Source organism: Stegodyphus dumicola, chromosome 5 (genome assembly GCF_044657685.1).
Source record: "Stegodyphus dumicola isolate Sdum_Otavi_A_Nest chromosome 5, ASM4465768v1".
In the NCBI taxonomy this organism is placed as follows: Eukaryota; Metazoa; Arthropoda; class Arachnida; order Araneae; family Eresidae; genus Stegodyphus; species Stegodyphus dumicola.
Window position 1 is genome coordinate 125,103,521 of NC_140772.1, and position 17,652 is coordinate 125,121,172.

Sequence of the window (17,652 nt, forward strand, 5' to 3'; positions counted from 1 at the left end):
TTAGATAATTTTAGCTTAGCTTATGCCGTCCGTTATACATTAAACGCGCATTCGTAAACGTATTTTGCATACGCGCACACGCATATTCGCAGTCGTAAAGGTCTTACACGCATGCGTCAACGCGACGCATGCGCAGAAAGTTTGTAGCTTTGAGGTCCGAATTAACGACTTTTGACTGTATATGCAGTAATAAATAATTTAGTTGGTTGTATATTGTATATTTATTATACATGTTTAAGTATTATTTCATGAGAACTAAAATAATGTTAAACTTTTGCTGTTAGGTAAGGATTCTTTGAATGTTCTTAATGTTCCTGTAGTACAACGTGGAAAGCATGAACAGTTGCTGTCTTTAATGCTCAAGTTACAAGTCTTTATATCTGATTTTATTAGACAGTTATCAGATTTATTTACTTTTATGATACAACGACTGTGTTCTTCTTCATCTGATTTAAGCATTAAACCGGTTGTCAACAAGGTAAATTAAAAAATTTTGATAAAATATTCTTGTTGTGCTGTGGTTAATTTATATAGTAATTTTATTTAGAGACAAGTTTTTGCCATATCCTGCATGATATGATTGGTAATCTATCTGAGGTGACTCAGTTTGTAAATATCTTATCCAAACAATATTTTTGTTTGTGTGCACGCATATGCTAATTAATTAGATGCTAACAGTTATAATAGGATATTTTCTATAAATTTAAATATATTTAAATCAAAAGGAAAGGATATATTTCTATTCATATTTCATTTGAAAAGTTGCTACTATATGTATAGTTAGATTACTATTTTAATGGAAAACAAAAATAGCTTAAAGAGCTTCTAGAAAGGAAAATAAAGTAATTCATAAGAAAGAAGTAAAACAGTTAGTGCTTGCCTTACCACTATATTGTTAATAATTTTGTTTTTCTAAGAAATATTCCTACATTATTTCTTCAGATGATGATTAAAAAAATGAAACGTAATTTAATTTAAAAATGAAATATAATAATGATTTTATGTAACAATGCAATGTGTGACATAAATGTTTAGGCATCCTATCCTTGTTAGAGTTTTTAACCTAAAGATTTCATATGACTTGAAGATAATGACTTTATGGTAAATATTCCAAATTCTTAAACTTGCACTATACCAAAATATGAAAATTTATGACTTGGGTGTAAAGACTTGTAGGATTTATTGTTCATTAGACGTTTTGATGTCTGTGAGAATAACTTGAGAATTTAATGAATTGTGAGTAAGAAGCTTAAAATTATATTTTTGTAGTAAAGATTTTTCCATACTTTTTGAAAAGTTTGAGAACATCTGAAACAATTTGTTGCTGTCTTCTTTTTAAGAATTTTGCTATTTCAGTGCTATTAAATTTTTTATATTGTACATTATTTATGTGTGTATTTTTCACAATATAGGAATATCTCATATATATATATATATGTATATATTTATTTTTAGTTAGAACTACATTTACGTGAAAGCATACAAAATCTTAAAATAATTCCTCTTAGTTTTGAAAACATTACAAGTGCTCTTAAATCTGAAACCTTGGCATGGGTGAGTATTATTAATATTCCTTTGAAATTGATTTAAACCATTATATTTTACTGAAGATTTTTTTCCCAGATAGTATATAAAAGCTGTGAGAAATGAAAAAACATTTCTGTAATTTTTTAAAAATATTTTCTATGTTGTGTGTTCACTAACATTTAATCAACGAAGAAAGTGAATAACTCATGAATGGTTTAATAGTTGCCATTAACGTTTGAATTTTGTCATAATATTCAAGTATATTGGCAGCATCACTAGTATCTTCTTCACCCACATAAAAAAAGAAAAAAAAAAAAAAAGGAATTATTATATAGCTGAATGAATGCTTTCAAGTTGCTAACAAAGCACAAGAACGGGTTGTGATTATTTTATTTCATGTTACATAGCTTGAGTGGAATGTTTAAAACAGCAGACCTTATTTTCAGTCAACTGAAAGGATATTTCAGTGCTTCCACATGCAACCAAATTGAGCAAATTCTGTTTGCTCACTCATAGGTAAAGGTTTTTCAATACAAAAAATATTTTAAATCATACATAGGAAAACTAAGGCTCCTATGCCCTTCTTCTTAATCAGGCCGTTATAAATGAAATAGCTGAAAAAATTTACACCACCAGAGACTTGATGTGAGCAAAATAGATGGACCAAAATATACTAAGACTAGAAAAAGTAACACTGTTAAACTTGTCATTAGCTTTGTCCAAATGTTAAAAAATCAAAATAGCTAACAAAATTCTGAACACTGCCAAACTAAAGGCAATCCTGAACCAATGTAGAACCATCTACACAGACTGTAGATGAAAATTTAATTAATGCAAGTAATGCTGCTGAAAATAATGTGATTAAACCCAATAGAAAAACCAATAATCAAGGCCAAGTCACTGACTTTTGTAAAGTTTTTTGAGTTCATGTCTGAAATGAACCAAATCTTTAGTAAAATTAAACTAATCACAATGAACAAATCTTTTAAGAAATTTATGCCTAAACTTTGGTCATGTGTTACTGATATTGACAAAATGTATATTTTCTTTGAAATAGCCTCTGAACATTATAATTATAGTAATGAATAAGTTTAACAATTCTCTTTTAATTGTCACATGGATTGCAAATGGCCTGTTCCAGAAAAGTTAAGAACTTAATTTATACATGAGTATAGTTTGATTATTATTCTCCTCCAAGAACACGTGCTTGGCCTGCATAATTATTTTTACGCTCCAAGTTATGTTACTCATCGACTGGATTGCTCAAAGGCCTGTTATTGGTGGAAATGCCCATGGAGATCTCCTACTATTAGTAAAATGCTCCATTCCTCATTACAGTATAACATTACCACAGCTTTTAGCCATAGAGGCACTAGCTATTACAATCACACCACACATTTCAGTGTACATTCACTGTTATCCCCAGCTATATTTTATCCAGAAATTAAGTCAGAGTTGTGTATAAAGATATGCAGTCTCTGTTGAACATAAATATTCATATTATTATAGCTATAGATATTAATGCACACCACAGATCGTGGAACTACACTACTCTTAATAGATACAGTAACTTAATATACGACTTCGCCATTAAGGCTAACCTGCCTACTGCAGCTCCAAGCTACCCAGTACACTATAGTACTGGTAGTCTGGGCATTTGGAATTTTTTCCTGCTAAAAATTATTACTGCTCTAACTTATATTGAAAGAATTAACAAGCTGTATCTGACTATAACACTGTTATGTCCAAATTTAATATCGATAGCTATAGTACATCACTCAAAAGAGCCCTTATTACTAACTGGAATGGATATTCCAAAGCTCTAAGCAACATTCAGCACACTTAACCCACGATACATATGAGGAATGAGTTAGATGTTATAACTAATGCTTTCTTGGAACTTCAAACTGCAGTCTACAAAAACAGCACTGAAGTCCCAGCCATGAGAAGATTTAAAAATCCAGCTATCAGAGAATTGATTAAACAAAGAAACAGAGCATGCAAAATTTGGCAACAGTCTCTCTGCTATGACGACAAATGTTTGATGAACCACCTCAGTTATGAAGTCAGATCCCTTATTAAAAGCATGCACAGCTTAACTGGAACAGATGTTTAGAATCACTCTCCAGTGATGACAATTCTATCTGGAGCCACAGTTTCTAAGTATAAAAAATGCTATGCAAATATAGCCCCCTTTAATGGGGAATTGCTTACATTGAAACTGAGAAAGTTGATTCACTAATTGATAATTATTCTTCTCAGTTTGGCATCAAAATCTTTCACCCTCACAGAACATGCCACAAATAGTGCTGATATCCAATTATTAACGCAGCCATGATGAAACAACATCTCTCTGGTTATGCATTTGGAAATTTAAAGTTACATTGAAAAATGGAAGACCATAAAAAGCTCTGGCCTGGATGTAGTATCAGTATGAAGATGATCAAAGAAATGGGTGCCTTCAGGTTATTCAAGTTTATCAAAGTCATCAGTACTGTATTCCATCTTCAGTATTTTCCCAGACCATTAGAAAACGTCGATAATTGTGCCAATCTCGAAGTCTGAAAGGGAGCCAACATAACCTTCATCATATCAATCAGTAAGTCTTCTCTCTTGCTAAACAAGATTGCTGAGGCTGTCATCCTGCACAGAATGCTTGAATTTATAGAATCAAAGAATGTAATTATATCACAATATGGATTCAGAGGAAAGCATTCTACAAGCCATTAATTATACAGAGTGACAGAGCCTATTTCCAGAAGGTTATGAAATCGACAAATCACTGTACGCTGTTTCAAAACATTTCTAAGGCTTTTGAGTGTGTATGGCCAGAAGGGTTACTGTTCAGACTAATTACCATGGGATATCCAGGATACATCATACACATTATTAATTCATGTCTTAAACATATTATGTCATTTGCTACAACAATTATTACTCTGCACACCGTCAAATACTTGGGGGCATCCTCCAAGGAAGTTTGGTTAGCCCAATATTATTTTTAATTTGTGCAAATGTCATATACATAACATAAACACAACACTAGCCAGGTGTACTGATGATAACAGCTGTCATGACACAAAATGCACTTCTGATTTCAGTCATCCAAGCACTAATACATTCACTGGAGTTTTGGTATCAAAAATGAAAAATAGCTATTGTGGTCTGATGCAAAATAGCTATTAATATGTGTGTGGAAAATTAAGTGTGAAGTTGTACTTTTCATAAGGAAAAGAAATCTGCATTTAAACATGACTGGCAGGCTTGCCTGCTAGTCATGGCTTGCCTATGAGCGGGCTACGGCCAAAGAAAAATTTATAATTTCTATGTACACCTGAAAAGAAAATGTGTAAAAACATTTCAATATGAAATGTTCCAGCTTTATGCTGGCTCGACTAACTTCAGCTTTATCTTAGTCTTGGCTCATTTCTTTACTGAAGAACCTCCCTGTAAAGAATATTTTGTGTGAATACTTTAGAACAACTGGGTATCAAATGGCCTTGCTTCTTATTGTCTTTTAGTAAAATATTTTTCATAGAGGAACATCTTGAAAAAGTTATGTAAAGCATTCTGTGACTGAAAAGTGGTTGCGGTAAATAAACTGCAGCTTTGTTCAGCATCTGCCCCTGTGACTTATTATTAGTCATACAGAATGCAAGCCTGATAGGAAACTGTCTTCTGAGCTGAAAAGGGAGGTTTGAATCTGAAGGCAAAAGTTTAATATATGAAATGAAAGCTCTTGATCCAGCTTTGTATCCAGAGATGAATTTACAATCTAAAATGTTTTGCATAATTCTGTTCACAATCTGTCATTTTTAAGATGACCATCTCCCATTGGCAAAAGCCATTCTGAAAATTCTTGGTCTTCTGGATGCAATCTCATATTTGTAGAAAGTGTGCACTGTTTGAGATGTGGCCACAAAAAGGAATTTTTAATTCAGCTCTCAATTGCAGAAGTTTGGTTTCTACGCAAAACAACAGGTAACATGTGTCTCTAGTTGTCTCCTAAAACTAAAGTTTTACCATCAAAAGAAACATTCTGCCCAGTCAAATCTCTCAGAATCTGTCAACAGCTTCCAAAGCGTAGTGAGGTGTGTCATGGTGCATTCAAACTATATAAAAATTTTTGCAGTCTCTAGTCTAACATGGCACGAAGAATTTTCTAAAAGTGGGACAGGTAACTTGAAGTACAGTGCATGATTCTTCCACCATTCAACAACACAGCAGCAATGTCTGTCCATTCAATGGGGACAACGACAAAGCACATGACCCAAACAACATGAAGAATCGTCTTGAAAAAGAAAGTTTTTCCAGCTCCAAATGCATTAACATAAAATGTCTTCAGTGTGTTAGGATTCTCTTCTTGCATAGCTTCCAAACCTGAGTCATAAATTTCTGTTCAAGATTCTACATCTGATTCAACATTTGGGCTTGTTCATTTTCATACTGCACATTGAACAGTGGAACATCAAGAGAAACAGCATCATTCAGCTTTGGCTGAGGACAAAATTCTCCCAGTTTTTTTGGATTTCAAGATTGGCATCTATGGAATGTTAATTGAAACTCTTAATTTCAGGCAGATAAGTAGGGACAAAAGTCTATTTATAGATTATGCACTTACATGTTTTTCAATGTCTTATCTCTTTTTCCTATGTACTATTAATAATGTGGATAAAAAGGTTAAAGTAGCTGCTTATTTGTGATGTCAGTGTTTATGTAAGTATTAAAAACAAATGCTTATTAAAAAAACATGAGAAATTCTGTATGTTGATATATCCATATATGTGTGGTTTTTTTGGGGTGGGTGTGTGTGTGTGTGTGTGTGTGAAAAATAAGACTGTATTGTTATCAGTACTTCTCAAAAAGGAATTAGGTTATCTCCTTTTGTTTTTTGAATAAAATTATTAAACTACAAATTGTAATTACATGTCAGACTATCTTTTTGTATTTGAGCTGTATTTACCCGAAGAAGGGATTTTCTGATTACGTTCGCCTCCACCGAAGAGTCGCAAACTCATCATTGAATTTGTGAGAAATACAAGAAACTCACATTTTTCGTTGTTTTTGATTGTTGTTTTTTCTCATCAACACTGCATTCTGGTTTTGCTTTATTAAAAAAAAAAGCCATATGATGCCTATAAATAAAACACATTATGCTGTATGTATGCGGAAACCTACGTTCAAGATTTTGTTGATGGTGATGAAAACTGCAGAGTGTGGTTCACCACTATGCTAAAACACTGAAATTCTCATAATATGGATCATAATCTGAAGTCACACTAGTGAAAATGTTTGGAGTCACACTAGTGAAAGGTGTTTGGAAGAATAATACTATGCACTTAGTTCGGTTGTCACATAAATATTTTTTGGTGACATATTGCATTACTTCATCAACACTTTTTTGTAATTTTGTAGCTTTTTGGTGGAACTATAGACAATCAGAAAGTACCCTAAAAATTTTTTATATTGGTCATTAAATCTTCATTAAAGTTTTGAATAACGTATTCATTAAATGATATTTATTCAATAATTTTGTGAAATCAGTGAATATGTCAATAACTCTATAAATATTAATAAGCTGATAAAAAACTTTTCTTATGATCCTTTTCATTAGAAGTTTAAAACTTAATTTAGTTTCTCCAAATTTAATTTAACCCTGAAATAAATTTATAGTATTTTAATGTTATTTAAGGCAAGTGACTGTAAAATTAAATATGTATATTTGGGTTGTATAATAATACTAAACATTTGAAAGCTGACTTGTACCAGTTGATTGTTACATATTGAATCAACTGTAGAGCTGCCAAGCCTTCTAGTAAAACCAGGAGGCTCCCACTTTTTCATCACATCTCCTGATCTCCCAGTTTTTTACATACCAAAATTAAATAATCACTTTTATACTTAATGATCACTAAATTTTGGAAGAAAAAGAAATACAATAAGAAATTTTGATGTGAAATTCCTAAAAAAGAAAATAAAAATAGAATTAAAAAAAGCAAGATTTATTAAAAAAAAAACCCTATGACAATAATATTATTTAAAAATCTAATTTAAATTGTGCAAACTCATTCTTTAATGTGATTTTTCACCATAATTTATTTTTAGTCTAACCTGTTTTAATCCATCATAGAGATTTGTTAAGCATTTTATGACGATTTAACTAATAAGTAAATATTTGTACTTAATTTTGGTTTAAATATATAAATGGTACATTCCAATGTGTATTTGTGCTATTATATGCACATTAATCGTAAATTTTATTTTCACTATGTTTAAAAGCATTTTGATAAACTTTTTTTTTTTTTTTTTTTTCTTTTCTTTTTTCTGCTGGGATTTTCAATAATTTAAAATAATAGGAAAAATATAAAACCAAATTAATTAACCAAAAAGTGTAAAGGAAAATAAAATTAATGTGTAGAAAAGTGGCATTTTATATTGTAATAGTATATTTTTTATCAAAGTCATGTGGTAAGTAGTTTAGTGACTGAAATTTTATATTATAATGTGAATTTAAGTTGTTAGAAAATCCTTTTAAAGTCATGATATAATTGAAAAATCTTCTAGTTTTTTATATTTCAAAGTTAGAATGCAGTTGTTAATTATACACAAAAATATACTAGATAATACTGCTTTTTATCTTGTGCATTTTTTGATATATTTAAATTTGTGTTTTGCAACATAATGAATTGCATATTTAAGTATGTAATTTAAATACCCATTTTAAGCAGTTGCATAAAAATCATAAATATAACAAGGTGTAAAAAGCAACGTGTAATATATATTGATTTTTTTAATTTTTAACTATATATTAAAAAGCATGTGATTCCTGTATAAATTTAACTGCAATTTCAAACTTAGCACTAAAATATCTGGTATTTTTAAATATTTGAATGCTGAGGTACGAGGGCCATCCAGGAAGTAGATTACGTTTCCGTCTGTGTCCGCTAGGGGCGGGGCTAGCGCGGCCATCTTGGGGTCAGAGCGTTGCGCAGCTCAGTCTGCATCTAGCCGTGCTAGTGAGAGGTTCGTGCTGTGCTCCGTTCAGATACTGTGACGGTTTGAAATGTCTGCGTTAATTAAAAATCCCGCGAGCTGCGAGGTGCGCTCAGTAATAAGGTTTCTGACTGCAAAAAACTGTAAACCGATAGAAATCTATCGGCAGCTTCGTGAAGTGTATGGGGACAACATTATCACTGAAGGTGGAGTGCGTCAGTGGGTCATAAGATTTCAAAATGGCCGAACCAATGTTCACGACGAAGATCGAAGTGGGAGACCCAGCATAGTGACCGCCGAACTTCTCGAAAAAGTCGATGCTAAAGTCCGTGAAAATCGAAATTTCACAATAACGGAACTTTCTTTGAGTTTTCCACAAATTTCGCGAAGTTTGTTGCACGAAATCATCAGCGAAAAGCTTGGTTACCACAAGTTTTGTGCAAGATGGATTCCAAAAATCTTGACAGAGGACCACAAAAATCAGCGAATGGCTGCAGCGTTGAACTTTTTGGACGCTTACCATAAGGATGGTGACTCTTTACTCGATCGCATCGTTACTGGTGACGAAACATGGGTGAGACATGTGAACTGTGAAACGAAATTGCAATCAATGCAGTGGGGGCACACAAGTTCTACCCAAAAACCCAAGAAATGCATGCAAACAATGTCGGCAAGGAAGATGATGGCGACTGTTTTTTGGGACAGAAAAGGTGTAATTTTGGTGGACTTCCTGGAAAGAGGCACTACAATAAACTCTCAAAGGTATTGCCAAACTCTCCAAAAACTCAGAAGAGCAATTCAAAACAAGCGCAGAGGAATGTTGAGCTCTAAGATCTTGTTGATTCACGACAACGCCCGGCCCCACACGGCAAATGTCACTCGTAAAGTTCTTGAATCTTTTAAGTGGGAGTTGTTTCCTCATCCGCCGTACAGTCCCGACCTGGCACCGAGCGACTCTCACCTATTCCCAGCAATGAAGAAGTGGCTGGCTATGCAGCATTTTGATGACGACGCACAGCTGCAAGAAGAAGTAACGAAGTGGTTGAAGGCGCAGGCGGCCGAATTTTTCGACGAAGGAATTTCCAAGCTCGTACATCGCTACGATAAATGCCTTAATTTGTATGGTGACTATGTAGAAAAGTAGTATTTGAGTGTGGCTTTCATCTGTATATAATAAAATTTGTTTCCTATACTTTGTTTATTTTTTTATTCCAAAACGTAATCTACTTTCTGGATAGCCCTCGTATATAAAAGTAACAGTCAGCACAGAAATGTTTGATTTTCATATTCTGCATTTATTTACTTGATTAATTAACATTGTTTCATTTAGGACAAATCATCTGTGATGGAATTCAGCAGCATATTTCAAAAGAATGAAAAATATCTTGATAAATTATTACCCTTTTTAATTTTGAGGTAATTAATATTTTTAATTTAATTTTAATTGCAGCATTTATCCGTATGTTTCGAAATTTATTTTGTATGATTCAGGTTTTCCGTCTTTTTTATTTTTTTCTACTGTTCAATATGATAATATTTTTTAAAATATATTTTAACAATTTTCATCAGATAATACATTTAATCTAAATTTTAATCAAGATGCTAATGTAAGAAATGAATTCAGGTGTTAAGTTGGTAAAAACTTTAAAGTATTTTTTGATTCAGTTGTGACTTCACATATCATCATTTAGAATCACAACAAACTGCTATGAATTTTTGACCAAGATCTTCTCAGTAGAATTTAAGAGACATAAATTTATGGGGTATTAAAAGTGCTTATGTGGTTAGTCACATAAGATAGTTATAAAAAAGCAAAATATATAATGATTTTAATAAGTTCTGCTAGAGTAATTTTAGAAAAATATTTAATCTCTTTAAAAATAAACCAAAGTATCACTTTTTTATTACACTTATTTAATTAATCATTTCAGTCCAACAATACTAAACTTTAGTTGCAATAGAAATTATGCAATGAGCTGTAGTGAATACTGCAGCTCACTATATAATTTCTAGTATAATAACCACTCTTAATTATAATCCTTACAGGATTGGAATGAAGGAAAAGGTTTTAAAGTATATTATTTTTCAGTTCATAAAAGCGTCATACGGTTTAACAGTTTTAAATACAGAGAATTAAGAAATGCCAACTATTTTCTTTCCTTTAGATCTTCTCAACTATGTTTATATTATATTAAATGTTATTTTATTTTGCAGTATTGTTAGCACTGCTGATGTTAGCTTAAATATCAATCGTTCCAATTACCCCTTTTTTATGGTAGGAGATGCAGAAATGGTAGGAGATGCAGATTATGGTAGGAGATGCAGAAATCATTTTTTAGCAGTCATCATATATATTACTTCTGTTTCAAAATTCCTCTTATCTTTCCACTTAATGCAATAAAACCTGATGAATCATTTTCAAAGAACATCGAAAAGATCAAGAAAAGAGTTTAATGATATTATTATTAGATGTAGGTCACTCTAGATAGACTAAACATATTGAATTCTGAAATATTTCCCTACAAATTATTAGCACATTTTCAGCTAAGTAAAACAATTGCATTTTAAGTTTTCATTTGTAATAAAACCTTAAATGAGGATTTATCTTTTAAAAAATTAATGAATAAATAAATGAATACAAAAATAAATAAATGAAAAACTGTAAAATGCTATCAAAAAAGTATTCTATACCGACTAAGTACCCTAAGACATTAGAAAAATATTTTATGAAGAAACTTGTAAAATTTATTAGATTTATCATGAATTAAATGTTTGTTTATTTAAATCAATTGATTGTATTATTAAAAAAAATATTATTAAGAACCATTTTATTGCTATGCGCTTATTTGGTTAGTTAATAACAAACAGATTAAATTTAAGTTAAATATTTTATGTTTTGTTGAATAACAATATACAGTACAAAATCTTTAATCCAGACTCGTTGGGACTTCGGTGATTCCGGATTAGGGGTTTTTCCGGATTATAGGTCATCAATTTAAATCTGGTAAGATGGCATGCAGAAATTATAAAATAAAAAATATGAAATCGTAATTTATGAAATAAAGAGCAATTATGATCTAAAGGGTATCAAAATTTACAAAAAAAAAAAAAAAAAAAAAAAAAAGCTTAATATTTATTTGTTTACTTTATTAAACATTTCTTTCAATGTAAGTTGTTTAAGTTCCTTCGTTTTTTGTGCTAATATTGTCTCTAACTCTATAAACAGACATAATTTCTTGTTCAGTTCCACTATTCAAGTCCTGTAATTGCTGTGTTGAGAATACCGACTAACTTGCCAACTGAAATTTTTTCGTTTTCAATAACCTCTCTGTCACTTTCTTCAATATCAGAAGCGGTACATCGAAACATGCTTTCGCTTTGTAGATCCTTTGTCAGCTCCAGAATCGAAAACTCTTTTTGACATAAGTTCAAGCTTACTTTTTATAAAATTGCTCTAACAGTCTGAAAAAATAATCAGCCAGATCCAATTAGAAGATTAAGGAACAATGCAATCTGCAACATTGACTGAAATAGATAATTAGATAATTTTAGCCTAGCTTATACCATCTGTTATACATTAAACGAGCATGCGTAAACGGATATGTGCATGTGTAAACGCATTATGCGTTTATGCATGCGCAGAAAGTTTGTAGCTTTAGTTCCGGATTATAGATAATTTCGGATTATGGATGTCTGGATTAAAGACTTTGTACTCTACTGTTACATTGAAGATAAAAGTATCTTATTTTGAGGAGTGGTGGTACAGTGCTTTTAAATTGCTGAGTTTTGTTAATAACAAAGTCATCAAATTCTCACAAACCACATATATTGAAAACAAATAAATAAAAATTTAAAGAAAGGAAAAAAATTTAAAAATTATGTTTTGAGGTGTTTATGTTTGGGTGGAGAACAACATGTGTTCATAATCTGGTGGATCTTTAAGCCACCATTTTCCCTCAATGTCGGAAACAAATATCTTCATTATTTTATAATGGCTGATCTTCATTATTTTGCAATTTATTTAATAACATCTTCATTATTTAATAACAACTGAATTCAGGCTTAACTAGTGATCTGTGACTAGGAATAAAATTTATTAATTTGGGGTAATATAGTTGGTAAGAATATTTCACTCATAGATGTAGCTTCGGTAGCAATCTAAAGGGTTTTACAAGCAAGTATAGTTCTGTTTTACTGTTAGTTCTGTTTGATTTGGAATAAAAATCCACGAACAAAGGATATGGGTTTTGTGAGTGTTACAAAGAGTTTATTTAAAAAAAAAATTAATCAATTTAAAAAGATTGTTTTGGAGCACTAGAATGCCACACAAACTTTCATTGAATTTTATAAGTATGTGCTAGAGTGTTCGTGTCTAACCTTCCCCTTGATAAAGTTCATACTTGAAGCAATTTAATTTGTTGCATTTTTAGTTTTTATCTTTTAACTGCATTTTCTTCTAAATTTTGGCTTTAGGCTTACTTTTCAGAAACCTTTATTATGAGTTGTCTTCCTTATATGTGGAATGTAAACTTTTCTATGAAGTTCTTTATCTTTTTATTTTTATTATCATGGGATTTTTATATTTTTAATGTTTTCAAGAAACATTTTTCCTCGTTCTGTGGAGCAGTAAATTTAATTCATGTAATTTAATTATATATGTATATATATATATATAATAATAAAAGCACAAGGAAAAGCCGGATGTCATTGCATGCTTAGATCCATATTGAAGAAGAATTTTGATTGCGTAGTCTGCTAATAATGTTAACTTTATCTAAAGAACTTGGCAGTTGAGGCAATTTTAATTCCATTTTTATTTGCAATTGATATTCGTGGCCACAATCACTTGGCGCTCTAGTCGTGCCTTTCCACAGAAGATTTAAATTTTTTTTATATTGCTGAGCAGCGAAATTACATCTTAGCACAGTAGAGAGAGCAAAGCTGAAGGGCATAGTTATTCAAGATGGCAGCATGCGAAGAGAAAAGTTTAGGTTTGCAATTTGGTGATTGATCAAGAGGCATCTGCATTAAGGGTTACGTAAGATCGCATGAATAATTTGAATGACGCAGTTTGGACTTAAGCACTATTTTTAGGACAGATAGATGAAGTTCCCAAATGAAATAGAAAATAAAAGAGGTTATAGTAAATTAAATTTAGAAGTTTGCTTTCATATTTTTTATCTTACATGTATATATAAATATATATATAAAAATGTAAATAATAACTATAATTTAAACTAGTGGTAACCCTTATATTCAAACTCTCTGTTCTAAAAATCGTAGTAATAGCTTTTCTGGACTGCGTCATTTTAGATCAATCCATCTTGTATGGCTTGCATAATGTTGATGATGTAGCTAATTCGTAACCTGAACACTAAATTTTGAGAATTGAAGCCTTTCTAATCTAAACTAAAACATTCTCTTGATGAGCTTCAATATTTTATAGTTGTGCACCTTTTAACTTCAGCTTTCCAGTAGTCAAGATGCTACTTTGCTGCATTTGCTTTGTTGTGCTATTAACTATGCCATTATCTAAAGTGTGATACTCTATGTGAAATTGTGGGGTGCATATTGTACCCATAATCATGTGGGATGAAATATACGTTTTTGATAATTAGTTCATATTCACTAATAAAAGTTATATTCAATTCGTCCATGTCTGTCTATAAGTCTTTCTTTCTAGTATCATCTTTCTAACTTCACAGTAAAGTCTTCCCAGGATATAACGTGGAGAATCATTGTCGCTCTGTTGCATCTTACTGCAAGTAATCTTATTACGTATATATATATGTAAACACAACGTATTAATTTTATTTAAAATGTATTTTCACAATTGGCAACAACAGTTTTTTTCAGAACGATAATAATTTGAACTGTAATGTTTTTTTTTGAGCAGTAATGTTGACGGTAATGTTTCTGAATAAAGCAAGTAACTAACAATTAATGTATGACAGAATGTGTTTTTAATAAAGGAACTAATTAATTGCTAACATTTCAGAAGTGAGATAAACTAGAATTATTGTCTAGATTTAACAACGTATTGCCTTAAGGTACGCTAAGCCTAAACTGAATGTGGAAACTCGCCAAAACTGAAAGTAGAAAGGTACGTGAATTTATAAACTGTTTATGTTATGTCTAAGTATTAAACGGAAGGAACTTAAGTATAATTATTGTATTAGTATTTGAAAATTGAAGTCTAAGATGGCTTATTTTGGCAAGAGGCAAAAAATGTGATTTAATAGAACTTGCTTTGGAACTTGATGTAGATGTCCCTTCTGATATTAAAATTGTAGGCTTAAGAGATATGATTTTGAATAGTAAGAATTATAACAAAGACTTTACTAAACAAATGCTAGATAGAATTATAAATGATCGTTTAGACAGGGAAAAGTTAGAAATTTTAGAAAAAGATAAGCAAAGAGCATTTGAAATGGAAATTATAGAAAGAGATCAGCAAAGAACTTTTGAACTTGAAAAATTGAAAATAGAAGCGGAAATCAGAAGTAGTAATGTAAATGTTTCTTCTAATGTTAGTAGAAGTAATATTTGTGATATGAGTAAATTAATGCATAAGTATGATTTGAATGAAGGTGATATAAGTTTTTATTTAGTTTTATTTGAGAGACAGGCACCACGTATTGGGTTAGAAGAACAAAACTGGGTTTCTCAGCTGTTGGGTCTATTGCCTTATGAAATAAATTAATTGCCCGTGAATCAGAAGAAAAAGCTAACGACTATAAGCACGTTAAGCAACTGCTACTGAGAAAATTTAAGTTAAGCCCTGAACAGTTTCGGCAAAAGTTCGTTGATCATATTAAAACACTGCGTGATACGTGGAAGGACTTCACGTTTGAATTAAAAAATTATTTTGAAGAGTGGCTTGCTGGATTAAATGTAACAGATTTTGACTCTTTAAGACAACTTATTATTACTGATCAGTTAAAGAAGAGGGTCCCCGCTGCTATCCGAGACCATTTCATTGATGATTGGTCTAAATTCATTAATCCTGAAGAGTTGGCTGAAAAACTAGATGAATATGAAAATATTCAGGCAGGGATAAAAGTACTTCAAGTAGAAAATAAAACTTTTAGGCATAATTCAAAGCCCAAATCTGGTTCTAAATTTTATGAAGGATCCTATAATCAGTATTCAAGACAAAGAAATGTTAACGATTCCGTGCAGACAGATGGTAATTTCAAAGTGGGTTTTAAAAACAGTTTTGATAATAAATATAATCTGAGAGATAAATTTTATAAAACGGACGAAAGGAAAAGGGAATATAATTCTGGCATCTGCAATGAAAAGGGTGAGCCGAAATGCTTCAATTGTAATGATTATGGACGTATAGCAACGGATTGTCCACAGCCTAAAAAAGAAATTATTTGCAGGAAATGTAATGAAAAGGGTCATACTTTTAAAAAGTGTATGTCTAAGAGTCCAGACTTGACAAATGTTAAAAATAATTTATCCGTGGACCAGAATTCAGGTGTTTCACCAGCTGTATATTTAAAGTATGCTCGCATCAATAATGGAGAAGAAATTACTGCAATCATAGATACGGGTTCTAGTTCGTGTTTATTGAAACAGTCTGCGGCTAAGAGACTGAATCTTATTATAAAACCTGATGTGGAGGAATTGTTTGGTTTTGGGAACCAGAATAAACCAGCCGCTAGAACATTGGGAAAAGTAACTGTTAACTTAAGAGATTGATAATGTGGAAGGAAAGGACATTACAGTTCTCATTGTAGGAGATGAAACGCAACCCTGCGACTTATTAGTTGGTCGAACATGGATTGATTTACCACATATTGCATACGCCAAGATAGGTAATACCTTGCACATACGCTATGCTAATGACTGCCCATTTTCACAGTTGCAAAATGATAGCAACACTCCGCGAATTAAACTGAAGGCTTCCCAAGAAACTCAAATCGAAAGTAATAGGGTTAATTTCGTGAAAGTTAAAACAATACTACGATTAAAACTACTATTAAAACAATACTAATATAAAATTTACAATTAAAAACAATAATAAAACAATACTTTAAAAAGTTAATAACAATACTACGCTAGAAAGAAAACAGGAAGTTTTACATTTGATAAATGAGTATCGAGATTGTTTTGCATTAAATATGGAGGAATTAGGGTGTACAAACTTAACAAAAATGGATATTAAAGAAATTGAAGGGAGTAAGCCTATTTGCATGAAGTCGTATAAAACCAATGCCGAAGAGCGTGCTTCTATAAAGAAGATAATAAATGAATGGAAGAAATATGGAATTGTTACTGAAACAAGATCTCCGTATGCTAGTCCAGTTTTACTCGTAAAGAAAAAAACAGGTGAATTACAATTAGTGATAGATTATAGAAAGTTGAATTCGCAAACTGTTAAAGATAAATTTCCACTCCCTAGGATAGATGATCTCCTTGAATGTCTTAGTGAGTGTAAAGTTTTCACTACATTGGACTTAGCTCATGGATATTTGCAGATTCCTTTAACTGAAGAAGCGAAACTGAAAACAGCTTTCATCACTCCAGATGATACTGGTCAATTTGAACGTATGATCTTTGGGTTAGCTAATGCACCTGCAGAATTTCAGAGACTTATGAATCAAGTTTTAGGTCCATTGCTTAATAAAGAAGTATTGTGCTATTTGGACAACATATTAATTCCGACTAAATCTTGGGAAGAAATGATGGAAAAACTTAGGAAAGTGTTTGATAGATTGAGAGAAGCAATGCTGACATTGAAACTGACAAAATGCGAATTTGGAAAAGATGAAGTTGAATATTTGGGATTTCTAATCAAATGGTATGCAACCTGGACCAAGAAAAGTACGAGCCGTATTAAACTTTCCTAAACCAACCAATGAACATGAAGTTAAACAATTTTTAGGTTTTACGAGTTTCTTTAGAAGGTTTGTACCGAAATACACAGAGAAAGCTGAGCCGCTAACGAGATTGATGAGGAAGGATGAAACATTTCGTTGGAACGAAGATCAGCAAGAAGCATTCAGTACTTTAAAGGATCATTTAACTAATGAACCAATACTAGCATTATATAATCCCGAAGCAGAGACTGAAGTGCACACAGACGCGAGCAACAAAGGGCTGGCAGGAATGCTGTTGCAA

The 17,652-nt window shown here is 31.6% G+C and overlaps 1 protein-coding gene across 4 annotated transcripts in view; it reads left to right on the forward strand.

The window, feature by feature from the left end:
- The window catches only part of LOC118202346 (protein phosphatase 1 regulatory subunit 21-like), a 235,139-nt gene that overhangs the window by 119,063 nt on the left and 98,424 nt on the right, over positions 1–17,652 (forward strand). For all 4 annotated transcript variants that reach the window (XM_085817028.1, XM_085817025.1, XM_085817026.1 and 1 more), the window contains 3 exons: positions 285–478; positions 1,456–1,554; positions 9,851–9,936. In XM_085817028.1, coding sequence (XP_085673154.1) covers positions 285–478; positions 1,456–1,554; positions 9,851–9,936 — 379 coding nt within the window. The remainder of the gene's footprint in view (positions 1–284; positions 479–1,455; positions 1,555–9,850; positions 9,937–17,652) is intronic.